This window comes from Cuculus canorus, chromosome 28 (assembly GCF_017976375.1).
Source record: "Cuculus canorus isolate bCucCan1 chromosome 28, bCucCan1.pri, whole genome shotgun sequence".
NCBI classification, from domain to species: Eukaryota; Metazoa; Chordata; class Aves; order Cuculiformes; family Cuculidae; genus Cuculus; species Cuculus canorus.
In genome coordinates this window covers 2,143,218-2,156,107 of record NC_071428.1, presented here as the reverse complement: position 1 = coordinate 2,156,107, position 12,890 = coordinate 2,143,218, and the positions used below count along the sequence as shown (strand labels likewise).

The 12,890-nt window shown below is 64.6% G+C and overlaps 2 protein-coding genes across 2 annotated transcripts; both read left to right on the top strand.

Annotated features, from left to right (window-relative positions):
• The first annotated feature begins 2,464 nt into the window (after positions 1–2,464).
• NDUFS2 (NADH:ubiquinone oxidoreductase core subunit S2) lies at positions 2,465–10,007 on the top strand. Its single transcript, XM_054050759.1, has 14 exons — positions 2,465–2,673; positions 2,884–2,990; positions 4,499–4,689; positions 5,129–5,249; positions 5,927–6,039; positions 6,180–6,254; positions 6,341–6,418; positions 7,328–7,413; positions 8,303–8,422; positions 8,548–8,677; positions 8,869–8,964; positions 9,112–9,195; positions 9,400–9,457; positions 9,892–10,007. The coding sequence occupies exons 1-14, from the start codon at positions 2,480–2,482 to the stop codon at positions 9,927–9,929; spliced, it is 1,491 nt and encodes a 496-aa protein (XP_053906734.1). The 5' UTR covers positions 2,465–2,479; the 3' UTR covers positions 9,930–10,007.
• Positions 9,980–11,987, top strand: FCER1G (Fc epsilon receptor Ig). Its single transcript, XM_054050632.1, has 6 exons — positions 9,980–9,985; positions 10,022–10,388; positions 10,608–10,699; positions 10,849–10,893; positions 11,129–11,152; positions 11,692–11,987. The coding sequence occupies exons 1-6, from the start codon at positions 9,980–9,982 to the stop codon at positions 11,746–11,748; spliced, it is 591 nt and encodes a 196-aa protein (XP_053906607.1). The 3' UTR covers positions 11,749–11,987.
• The last annotated feature ends 903 nt before the right edge of the window (positions 11,988–12,890 follow it).

Here is a 12,890-nt window from a genome sequence, read left to right as displayed (position 1 = left end):
ACAAAGAGAGGGACAGAAGGACAGAGGGACAGCGGGACCCGGGACCGAAGGCGGCTCTGCCCCCTCCGCCGCTGCCTTTTACCGGGGGGGGGGTGGGGGGACGGCCCCGGGGGGGGCGGAGCGGGGGGGGGGCAGCCCCGGGCGTTCCGGGAAGGCAGAACGCGGTCCCCGGGGAACGGCTGCGGCCCTCGGTGCCCTCTGCTCCATCCCATCCGCAGCCACCGCCGCGGCCCCTCCCGGGCCTCCATCCCATCTCCTATCTCCCATCCATCCCATCCCATCTCCTATCTCCCATCCATCCCATCCCATCTCCTATCTCCCATCCCATCCCTCTCCATCCCCTCCCCTCCATCCCATTTCCTATCTCACACCTATCTCATCCCATCCCATCTCCTATCTCACATTGATCTGATCCCATCCCATCTCCTGTCTCCCACCCCATCCCTCTCCATCCCCACCTTCTTCCTCCATCCCCGCCCGTTCCTTCCCTCCTCACTGTCCCCCTTTATCCCAAACGCTGTGCTTGGACCCCATTGGGGTCTTTTCCAACCAAGTGACTCTATGGGCTCAGCCCCTCCTTCTCCAACTCCTCCATCCCCTTCCTCCCATTCATCCCATCCCATCCCATCCCATCTCCCATCTCCCATCTCATCCCATCTTCTTTCTCACATCCATCCATCCATCCCATCCCATCTCCTATCTCCCATCCCATCTCCTTTATCTCATCCCATCCCATCTCATATCTCACTTCCATCCCATGCCATTCCATCTCCTATCTCCCATCCCATATCCCATCCCATCCCCTCTCTCCCGTTGGTCCCGGTTGGTTCCCGGCGCAGTCCCCGCTGTGTCACCCCTGTGTCACCCCTGTGTCACCTCCTTCCTCCCCCTCTCGGCCGTATCCCGTTTCCTCCCTTCTCGGAAAGAGGGAAGCTGTGCCGGGACGCCCCTTCCCTCCCGGCACCCCTGGGTGCCCCACACGGCCCCGGCGATGCCGCAGTGCCGGTGCCATCCCCACCGTCCCCGGGATAAGAGGGTGACGCGGTGCGGCACAAAGGGCGCCGGCGGCACCCGGCGCGGCCACACAAAGGGCCTCTGTGCCGCTGTGGCGGCCGAGCTGAGCTGTGCCCGCGGGACCCCACCGGCACCCACGGCAAAGGGCTGACCGAGAGCCCAGCGCGGGCCTGGCACCGGCAGAGTCGGCACACGCGGCATCTGCCACGGCCGGCACCCACCGGAGCCGCCATCCCATAGGCTCTGGATCTGATATCGGCACAGCCGCCATCCCATGGGCTCTGGATCTGATATCGGCACAGCCGCCATCCCATGGGCTCTGACTCCGGTATCGGCACAGCCGCCATCCCATGGGCTCTGACTCCGGTATCGGCACAGCCGCCATCCCATGGGCTCTGACTCTGGTATCGGCACAACCGCCATCCCATGGGCTCTGACTTTGGTATCGGCACAGCCGCCATCCTGAGGATCTGACCAATATCCTCCTGGCCAATATCCATCACCGCCGGCATCGCCCGAATCCGGCATCGCCCTCTCCAGTACCCCCCCAGACCCAACCCGGGCCGTGTGGCCCCCGTGGGCGCTGGCGAGGGCTCAGCCCCGGCCCCGTGGCGGCACTCGGAGCCAGCGGCCAACATCTGTCCGGCATCAGCGCGCGCGGCGCCGTGACTCACACGGCCTCGGGAACAGCCGTGACGTGGGGGTCGGCGTCACCGGGGCGAGTGACGCAGGGGAGGCCGCGGGGTGGGGGACACCGACCCCGGAGCCACAGAACCCCCGGGGCGGCCGCCCCTGGCGAGGGGACACGGGGAGGGGACAGAGTCACTGCGTGGGGACACCTCGAGCCCCGACACAGCCCCCCCCGGCCTGGCCCAGCCCTGGCCCGCTGCCCGCGGGGACCCCATTCCCACCCCTGTCCCCTCCGTCCCCATCCTATCCCCGTGCCCCCACTCCTCATCCCTGTCGCCATCCCTGTCCCTATTCCTGTCCCCTTTGTCCCCATCCCTGTCCCCTTTCCCCGCTGTCCCCATCCCCGTTCCTGTCTTCCCCGTCCCATCCGTGTCCTCCCGACCCTCTCCCTGTGGCCATTTCCATCCCCGTCCGTCCCCTCTGTCCCCTCCCACTGCCTGGCACAAAGATGGCAGCTCCCTCCTCGCCCGTTCCCCGGATGTTCCCCTTATCAAACATGGCGGCTTGCCCACACCCGACATGGTGGCGCTCCCATGCCCGTTCCCCGGATGTTCCCCTTATCAAACATGGCTGCTTGCCCACACCTGACATGGTGGCGCTCCCATGCCCGTTCCCCGGATGTCCCCTTATCAAACATGGCCGCTTGCCCACACCCGACATGGTGGCGCTCCCATGCCTGTTCCCCGGATGTTCCCCTTACCAAACATGGCCGCTTGCCCACACCCGACATGGCGGCGCTCCCATGCCCGTTCCCCGGATGTTTTCCTTATCAAACATGGCGGTTCTGCCCACACCCAACATGGTGGCGCGGCCTCGCCTGCCCTCAATCGCCATGGCGGCGACTGCGCATGCGCGGCGCGGCGCGAGAGGGGGGCCCAAGGGCAAGATGTCGGCGCTGCGAGCGCTCGGGAGGCTGAGGGGCTCCGCGGGGCTGCGGGCGGCGGCGAGGCTGCGGGCGGCCCCGGCCCGGTGAGGGGGGAGAACGGGACCAAGAGGCCACGGGAAGGGCTCCGGGTCCGGTTATGGAGGGAAACTGATCCTGGGGGGGGGCCCATGGGGGGACGGCTCCGGTCCCGGTGCCGTTATGGGGGGGACCGGTGGGAGAGCGGCGGCTCCGGTGCCGGTGTGTGGCTCTGGTCCCGGTGCCAATTCCGGTGCCCCTCACTCGCCGTCGCCCAGGTCATCGCACCAGTGGCAGCCGGACGTGGAGTGGGCGCAGCATTTCGCCGGTGCTGTCATGTACCCCAGTAAGGAGACCGAGAAGTGGGTGCCCCCGCCGTGGAATGGTGAGTTTTGGGGGGTTCTGGAGGTCCCCGGAGGAGCCTTGAGGGGGTTTGGGGGCTCTGGGGGTCCCTGGAGGAGCCTTGAGGGGGTTTGGGGGGCTCTGGGGGTCCCTGCAGGAGCCTTGAGGGGGTTTGGGGGGCTCTGGGGGTCCCTGGAGGAGCCTTGAGGCGTTTGAGGGGCTGTAGGGGGTCCCTGGAGGAGTCTTGAGGGGCTCTGGGGGTCCCTGGAGGTGCCTTGAGGGGGTTTGGGGGCTCTGAGGGTCCCTGGAGGAGCCTTTAGGGGGTTTGGGGGGCTCTGGCGGTCCCTGGAGGAGCCTTTAGGGGGTTTGGGGGGCTCTGGGGGTCCCTGCAGGAGCCTTGAGGGGGTTTGGGGGGCTCTGGGGGTCCCTGGAGGAGCCTTGAGGCGTTTGAGGGGCTGTAGGGGGTCCCTGGAGGAGTCTTGAGGGGCTCTGGGGGTCCCTGGAGGAGCCTTGAGGGGGTTTTGGAGGCCCCAAGTGGTCCCTGGAGGAGCCCTCAGCCCCTGAGGGGGTGTTGGTGCCCCTTCTGAGAGCCCCGAGGGTAAATGGGGGGCTCTGGGTGGTGTCAGGAGGGGCTCCAACGCCCTGAGGGAGCCTTTAGGGGGTTCTGAGGGGGCGTTGGGTGCTCTGGGTGATCTCTGAAGGGGTTCTGATCATCTGAGGGAGCCCTTAGGGGTTGCTGAGTGCCTTTGGAACGGACCTGGGAGGGCATTGGGTGCTCTGAGGGGTCTTGAGAGAGGTCCTACGGGGGCCCAAAAGGGATGCAGTGGGCTTTGAGGAGATGCTCGGGGTTCTGAGGGGGCTCTGGGTGGTCTCTGGAGGGGCTCCGAGGTTCTGAGGGAGCTTTTAGGGGGTGCTGGGTGTCCTTTAGGGGGTTCTGAGGGGGCTCTGGGTGGTCTCTGGAGGGGCTCCGAGGTTCTGAGGGAGCTTTTAGGGGGTGCTGGGTGTCCTTTCGGGGGTTCTGAGGGGGCTCTGGGTGGTCTCTGGAGGGGCTCCGAGGTTCTGAGGGAGCTTTTAGGGGGTGCTGGGTGTCCTTTAGGGGGTTCTGAGGGGGCTCTGGGTGGTCTCTGGAGGGGCTCCAAGGTTCTGAGGGAGCTTTTAGGGGGTGCTGGGTGTCCTTTAGGGGGTTCTGAGGGAGCTCTGGGTGGTCTCTGGAGGGGCTCCAAGGTTCTGAGGGAGCTTTTAGGGGGTGCTGGGTGTCCTTTAGGGGGTTCTGAGGGGGTGTTGGGTGCTCTGGGTGGTCTCTGAAGGGGTTCTGATGATCTGAGGGAGCTTTTAGGGGGTGCTGGGTGTCCTTTAGGGGGTTCTGAGGGGGTGTTGGGTGCTCTGGGTGGTCTCTGAAGGGGTTCTGATGATCTGAGGGAGCTTTTAGGGGGTGCTGGGTGTCCTCGGAGGGATTCTAGGGGGATGTTGGGTGGTCTCTGGAGGAGCCTTGGGGACCCTTTGCCGGCGCCTGTTCCTCCTTTCCCGACTCCTGTGTCCTCCGCGGTGCAGACAAGGACCCGCTGGCTCACAAGAAGGTCTCCAGCCTCACCATCAACTTCGGGCCGCAGCACCCGGCGGCACACGGCGTCCTGCGCCTCGTCATGGAGCTCAGCGGTGAGAGCGTCAGGCGATGCGACCCCCACATCGGCCTCTTGCACCGCGGCACCGAGAAGCTCATCGAGTACAAGACCTACCTCCAGGTTCGGTGGTCCTGGCACTTCCCAATCCCGGGGGTTGGCATCTGTCTGTGATGTCCGTCTGTCCATACCCGGAGGGGATTTGTGTCCCTGTCAGGATTGTGAGAGGGCTTTGTACATGGAGATTGCTGCTTTATGAGTTTTGGGGTCTCTGTGCCCGTTTTTGGGGTCTCTGTGCCTGTTTTTGGGGTCCCTGTGCCAGTTTTTGCGGCTTTTGAGTTGTTTTTGGAGTATCTGTGCCGATTTTGGCCATCCCTGTGTCCATTTTTTGCAGTTATTTTACTTGTTTTGGGGTCTCTGTGCCCGTTTTTGGGGTCGCCCCAAACCCATCTGTCCGTTTCCCTTATCCGGAGGCAGCGGCTACTCCAGTCTGGGAGGTTTTGGGCTGTCTTCAGGGTGAGAATTGCCGTCAGGCACTGCTCAGAGCCAATTCCTCCGACAGGCGCTGCCGTATTTCGACCGCCTGGACTACGTCTCCATGATGTGCAACGAGCAGGCGTATTCCCTGGCCGTGGAGAAGCTGCTCAACATCCGCCCGCCGCTGCGCGCACAGTGGATCCGAGGTGAGGGCCGCTCCGGATCCCAGGGAATGGTTTAGGTTGGAAAGGACCTCAAAGCCCATCCAGTTCCACCTCCTGCCATGGGCAGGGACACCTCCCACGGGATCAGGGGCTCCAAACCCCATCCAACCTGGCCTGGAACCCCTCCAGGGATGGAGCAGCCATGACTTCCCTGGGAGACCTCTTCCAGTGCCTCACCACAATCATTTTAGAGAAGTTCCTCCTCATGTCCAGTCTAACTCTGCCCCTCTCCAGTTTATCCCCGTTCCCCCTCGTCCCATCCCCACAGCCTTTATGAACAGCCCCTCCGCAGCTTTCCTGGAGCCCCTTCAGCACTGGAAGCCGCTCTAAGGTCTCCTCGGAGCCTTCTCCAGGCTGAACAACCCCAACTCTCTCAGCCTGTCCTCGTATGGGAGGTGCTCCAGCCCTTGGATCATCCTTGGAGCCTCCTCTGGACCCGTTCCAACAGTATTCCAACAGTTCTACAGCTCCTGAATTCCCAAGGGCTCTGGATCCCATCCCAAGGGCAGCAGCTCCCAACTTCCTGGGGCTCCAGATCCCTTCCCAAGGGCCACAACTCCTTAATTCCCACGTCTCTAGATCCCATCCCAAGGGCTCCAGCTCCTGAATTCCCAGGCCTTCGGAGCTCAGATCTCATCCCTTCTCTTCCCCGTTCGCAGTTCTCTTTGCGGAGATCACCCGGCTGCTCAACCACATCATGGCCGTCACCACGCACGCGCTGGACATTGGAGCCATGACGCCCTTCTTCTGGATGTTTGAGGAGAGGGAGAAGGTGAGCGGCAGCGCGGCCGTGCCGGGGGATCCGAGTTCCAGGACTCGGTGCTCCCCATGGAGCCGTGCCAAGGGATCGGCAGCAGAAGCAGATCCGGTGCTGCCCATGAAGCCACAGTGACCTCTCTCCTGTCTCCTCAGATGTTTGAGTTCTACGAGCGCGTCTCGGGAGCGCGGATGCACGCTGCCTACATCCGCCCTGGCGGGGTGCACCAGGTGAGCACCGTGACAGACCCCGTTCCCGGCACGGCGTCCACCGGGGAGGCTCCGGCTGTGCCTGGCTGATCCCTCTCCCGACGCAGGATCTGCCGCTGGGGCTGATGGATGACATCTACGAGTTCGTGAAGAACTTCTCCCTGCGCATCGACGAGGTGGAAGAGGTGAGGTGGGGTGGAGCCAACCTTGAGAAACCTCATGTGAGAACCTCGGGAGGTTCAACCAGGCCAAGGGCAAGGTCCTACCCCTGGGTCAGGGCAATCCCCGGGTCCAATCCAGGCTGGGGATGATGGGATGGAGAGCCCCGAGGAGAAGGACTTGGGGTGCTGGTCGAGGAGAAGCTCGACAGGAGCCACAACGTGTGCTCACAGCCCAGAAACCAACCGTGTCCTGGGCTGCATCAAGAGAAGCGCGGCCAGCAGGGAGGGAGGAGATTGTGCCCCTCTGCTCCTCTCTGGGGAGACCTCATCGGGAGGATTGGGGCCAGTTCTGGAATCCTCAACAGAAGAAGGAGATGGAGCTGTTGGAATGAGTCCAGAGGAGGCTCCAAGGATGCTGCGAGGGCTGGAGAACCTCTGTCCGAGGACAGGCTGAGAGAGTTGGGGTTGTTCAGCCTGGAGAAGGCTCTGAGGAGACCTCAGAGTGACCTTCCAGTGCCTGAAGGGGCTCCAGGAAAGCTGCGGAGAGGCTGTTCCCAAAGGCTGTGGGGATGGGACGAGGGGGAACAGGGATTAACTGGAGAGGGGCAGAGTTAGACTGGACATGAGGAGGAACTTCTCTAAAATGATTGTGCTGCGGCACTGGAAGGTGTTGCCCAGGGAAGTCATGGCTGCCCCATCCCTGGAGGGGTTCCAGGCCAGGTTGGATGGGGCTTGGAGCCCCTGATCCCATGGGATGTCCCTGCCCGTGGCAGGGGTGGGACTGGATGGGCTTTGGGGTCCCTTCCAACCCAAACCATTCTCTGGTTCTGCTCAGGGCTGGAAGAGGGGTTCCAGTCCCATCCCGGCATCGCCCGTTCCGGGCGGTTTTATCCCTCGAGCGGGGGGGGTTGGTGACAGCGCCTGTGCCCACAGATGTTGACCAACAACCGCATCTGGAAGAACCGCACAGTGGACATCGGGGTGATAACGGCAGAGGAGGCTCTCAACTATGGGTTCAGGTAGGTGTGGCGGCTCTGCGGATGCTGAGGAGGACTCGGCCAGAGCTGAGCCCAGAGAGCTTGGCACCAGCGCCTGGCGTCCCCAGCTCCTGTATTCCCAGCTCCCGGTGTCCCCCCAGCTCCCTGTGTCCTCTCTGCTCCAGTATTCCCAGCCCCCAGTGTCCCCCAGCTCCAGTATTCCCAGCTCCCAGTATTCCCAGCCCCCAGTGTCCCCCCAGCTCCAGTATTCCCAGCTCCCAGTGCCCCCCCTGCTCCAGTATTCCCAGCTCCCAGTGTCCCCCAGCTCCAGTATTCCCAGCCCCCAGTGTCCCCCAGCTCCAGTATTCCCAGCTCCCAGTGTCCCCCAGCTCCAGTATTCCCAGCTCCCAGTGCCCCCTGCTCCAGTATTCCCAGCCCCCAGTGTCCCCCAGCTCCAGTATTCCCAGCTCCCAGTGCCCCCAGCTCCAGTATTCCCAGTTCCCCCTGCTCCAGTATTCCCAGTGCCCCCTGCTCCAGTATTCCCAGTGCCCCCAGCTCCAGTATTCCCAGTTCCCCCTGCTCCAGTATTCCCAGTTCCCAGTGCCCCCAGCTCCAGCATTCCCAGTTCCCCCTGCTCCAGTATTCCCAGTTCCCAGTGCCCCCAGCTCCAGTATTCCCAGTCCCCCCTGCTCCAGTATTCCCAGCTCCCGCTTCCCCAGGGCCGATCGGAGCCGCGGTGGGGCTCAGTGACTGCGTTGGCTGCCGCGGCGGTGCTGCCCGGTGGCCGTGGCTGTGACACCATATCCTTCCCGGTGTCCCCACCCCGTCCTCGGTGGCACTGGCAGCGCGTGGCCCCGGTTTGGGGTCGCCGTGGGGCGCGGGAGGCCCAGCGCTGCCGTGGGGCTGCGGTCCCACCGCTCTCTCCTCCCAGCGGGGTGATGCTCCGCGGCTCCGGCATCCACTGGGACCTTCGCAAGACCCAACCCTACGACGTCTACGACCAAGTGGAGTTCGACGTCCCCATCGGCTCCCGCGGCGACTGCTACGACAGGCGAGTGACACCGCCGCGGTGAGGAAGCTCCGTGGCGCTGGAGCGGCTCCCTGTGCCGGCGGTGAGGCCATGGCATCGCCCTGGCGTGTGGGACGCGGCCCCTGAGCGGCGCGTGGGTCCCGTAGGTACCTGTGCCGCGTGGAGGAGATGCGGCAGTCGCTCCGGATCATCCTCCAGTGCCTCAACAAGATGCCGGAGGGGGAGATCAAGGTGGACGATGCCAAAATCTCACCGCCGAAGCGGGCAGAGATGAAGGTAACGGCGCTTCGTTCCCCTCCTGGGCCTCACTGCTGGCTGCGTGCCGGCAGTTTGGCGTGGCAGAGAGTTTTGCTGGTGTTCTTCGCTGCCGGCCGAGCCGCTCCCATCACCCTATGTGTGAACGCGGCCACCGCGGCAGCCACCGTTTCCTTCCTGAGCTTCACGGCGCTGCCGCGCTCTCTCCGCAGACTTCCATGGAGTCTTTGATCCACCACTTCAAGCTCTACACTGAGGGCTACCAGGTGCCCCCCGGGGCCACCTACACGGCCATCGAGGCCCCCAAGGTGCCACTCCTCGCGGTGCGGCGGGCGTGACAGGCTTGGCGTGGGCCAAGGCCACCCCTGGGTGGGCTCTGCCGTCGCCAGGATGGTGTTTGGGAACCGGAGCTTTGGCTTCGCCACGTCCCCAGCCCTCTCCTTGTGTCCTTGCAGGGGGAATTCGGCGTCTACCTGGTGTCGGACGGCAGCAGCCGGCCGTACCGCTGCAAGATCAAGGCGCCCGGCTTCGCCCACTTGGTAGGAGAGCTCAGCGCAGGGGTCCCTCCGCGTCCCCCCGGCTCAGAGCTGGTTTCCTCCTTCTGCCGATACTCAACCGCAGCGGTGGAGGGGGGGGGGAAACAGGCGCCAGCGTCGCCACCGCTGCGGAAGCGGTGAAGCCAGGCCAGGGCTGGGGGCTCAGGGGGCTCCGCAGGGGTGACGGGGGGGGTCTCTGTGTTCCAGGCCGGCCTCGATCGGATGTCGCAGGGCCACATGCTTGCCGACGTCGTGGCCATCATCGGTGTGTTCCCTCCCCGGGAGCCCCTGATCCATCCTGGGGGGACAAATCCTGCCCTGACCCCTCTCTCTCCTTCCCTTCTCCCTTCTGGGGGGACAAATCCTGCTCTGACCCCTCTCTCTCCTTCCCTTCTCCCTTCTGGGGGGACAAATCCTGCTCTGACCCCTCTCTCTCCTTCCCTTCTCGCTTCTGGGGGGACAAATCCTGCTCTGACCTCTCTCTCTCGGCCCCTTCTCGCTTCTGGGGGGACAAATCCTGCTCTGACCCCTCTCTCTCCTTCCATTCTCCCTTCTGGGGGGACAAATCCTGCTCTGACCCCTCTCTCTCCTTCCCTTCTCCCTTCTGGGGGGACAAATCCTGCTCTGACCCCTCTCTCTCCTTCCCTTCTCCCTTCTGGGGGGACAAATCCTGCTCTGACCCCTCTTTCTCTCCTCCAGGCACGCAGGACATCGTCTTCGGGGAGGTGGATCGGTGACGCCGCCACGGTGGCCCCTCCGGGTCCCCGGTCCCCATCGCCCCCTCTTCATGTGGGTCAAATAAAGGCTAAAATGGGTCCTGTTGTGTCAGCCCCGGCTCTTCTCTTTCCCACGCGAGGCTCGCGGCGAGGGGAAGCTCCTCACTGCGGTCACAGCCGCTCCGGCACAGGGGAACTCTGGCTTTGGCCCCGCCGGCTCTCCGGGTGCCACCAGAGCCGGTGACGCTCGGGTTTGGCTCCCTCGGACCTTGAGCAATGCCAGCGAGCAGGAAGGGGACGGCTGTGCCGGCCGGAGGGGGGGAAGCATCGCGGAGGCGGGGAGGAAGGCGCTGGTGTTGCGGTCACCGACTCCAGCGCCATCGCCCAGAGGTGCCAGACATCATTTCGGAGAGATGGGAGCCCGGTTGCCACTGAGCCAAGCGGTGGCCGTGCTGGTGCTGCTGCGGGTGCCGGCGGCAGGTGGGTGCCGCCGCTGGTGGGTCGGTGCCGGGAGACACCGAAGCCCCTCTTGGGGGGCTCGTGGCACCCAATGGTGAGTCCCTACGGGGCTCCGGCACCATCCAAAGACCTACCTTCACCTGGTGGGGAGAGGAGTGATGGTGCGACGCGGTGGAGCTGAGTGTTCGGTGGCTGTGCCGGATCCGTGCCGGGCACCGCTGAGCCAGGATCCCTTTCCAGAGGCGCTGGTGGAGCCTGAGCTGTGCTACATCCTCGATGCCATCCTCTTCCTCTATGGCATCGTCCTCACCGGCCTCTATTGCCGCCTCAAGGTGGGCACCGGTGTCCCGTCGGTGATCCGGCAAAGCCCGCGGGCCCCGTACCTGGGGGGGTAAAAGGCCCCCTCTGCCCCATCCTGGGTTTGATCCTCTTATTTCTTCTTTTTCCTCTCTTTTGGGTGCCCCCCCCACTCCCCCCCCAGTTCCTGGCACGGCACCGCACGGCACCGCCAGCAGCCGGCAAGGAGGTAACGGCACAGCCGGGATTGGGGCCCCCCCAGGAGGGACAAGACACCCCCCCCAAAACCCAACCAGAACCTGTTTGGGGGTCCTCACCCCATGGATGGAGAATTGGGGGGGGGGGGAAGAAGAGAAGGGATCTGGGCCCCCCCACTGTGGGGGGGGGGCAGTGTGGGGGTGTCTGTGTCCCCCCCCAAATCCTGCCCCCCTCCCCAAAGCTCTTTCTCTTTCTGTTTCTTAAAGCAGAAGGAAGAAGGCGTCTACGCTGTGAGAGGGGGGGGAGATGGGAAGAGGGGGTCACAGCCCTTTGAGGGGGGGGTAAATCCTGTCCCGGGGGGGGGAGAGAAAACCTGTTCTGGGAGTGTGGGGGGGTAACATTCCATGGAGGGGGGGAAGGGGGGGTCACATCCCTTGGGGGGGGGGTCCTGGATGGGAAGAGGGGGGGTTTATGTCCTTTGGGGGGTGGGGAAATCCTGTCCTGGAGGGGGTCCTGGATGGGAAGGGGGGGGTCACATCCCTTGGGGGGGAATCTTGTCTTGGGGGAGGTCCTGGATGGGAAGGGGGGGGTCAGGGCCCTTTTGGGGGGGTGGGTAAGTGGAAATCCTATCCTGAAGGGGGTCCTGGATGGGAAGGGGGGGTCACATCCCATGGGGGGGGGGGGGGTGTGTCACGTCCTGGGTGCAGGGGGTGGGGGGGGACAGGGAGGAGACGGGAGTGGCAAGTGGCGTGCTGGGGGGGCAACTGGGGGTGCTGGGGTTGGAAGGAGGGGAAATTGGGGACCCCCCCCTTCACCCCATCCCACGCAGGGCCTCAGCGGGGAAAGCCACGAGCTGTACGAGACGCTGCAGAGAGAACCTGCCTGAACCCCCCCCCGGGACCCCCCCAGGAAACTGAGCTTTTGTCTCCCTGGAAATGACTCTTTTTGGCCCAAATTGGCCACTAAGTGGAGCAGGGAGCCCCAAAACTGGGGTTGGGGGGTGCCCCCTTCCGTCCACCCCCCCCCCCCCAGTAAAGCTCCTGCAAGGGGGGGGCTGGGACAGAAACCAGCGGTTCCACTGTTTGACCAAAACGCTGTGTTTGGGGGTCAAAACTGTGGAGTGGGGAGTACTGGGAGGGAAATGGGGGGTACTGGGAGTGCTGGGAGGGGGAATGGGGAGCACTGGGAGCGCTGGGTGGGAGTGGGAAGCACTGGGAAGGGGGGTATGGGGAGCACTGGGAGTAATGGGAGGGGGAATGAGAAGCACTGGGGGGGTAATGGGGAGTACTGGCGTGGAAATGGGGGGGACTGGGAGTGCTGGGAGGGGGAATGGGCAGCACTGGGAGGGAATGGGGAGCACTGGGGGGGAGTGGGAAGCACTGAGGGGGAATGGGCAGCACTGGAGTGGGAATGGGGAGTACTGGGAGCAATGGGAGGGGGAACGAGAAGCACTGGGGGGGGTAATGGGGAGCACTGGGAGGGGAAATAAGGTCCCTGAGGTGATGGTGGGGAGGGACCCTTGGGACCCCTGACCCCCCCCAGGACTCTGAGTCCCCCCTCCCTGGGACCCCCCGAGACCCCTGGGAACCCCTCTGGGACTCCCCCCGAGACCTCTGGGACCCCTGAGAACCCCTCTTGGGACCCCTCTGGCACCCCCTGAGACCTCTGAGACCCCCCAAGACCCCGGGAACCCTCCGGGACCCCTCTCGCACCCCCCTGATACCCCTGGGAACCCTCTGGGACCCCCCTGAGACCCCTGAGAACCCCTCTGGGACCCCCGAACCCCCTGGGAACCCTCTGGGCTGGGACCCCCTGTGACCTCGGGGGACCCCACGATCTCGGGGGGCTCTGGGACGCCCCGAGGCCCCGCGCCGCCCGGTGGCCGCTCGGAACCATCGCGCCGAGGAGCGGGTCGGTGCCTCATGAAGAGACGGGGGGCGTGGTCTCACGAGGGGGGCGTGGCTTATTGGACGCTGTTAGTACGATTGAGTGGGCGGAGTCGGAAGAGGTGGTCTGAACCAGGGGCGG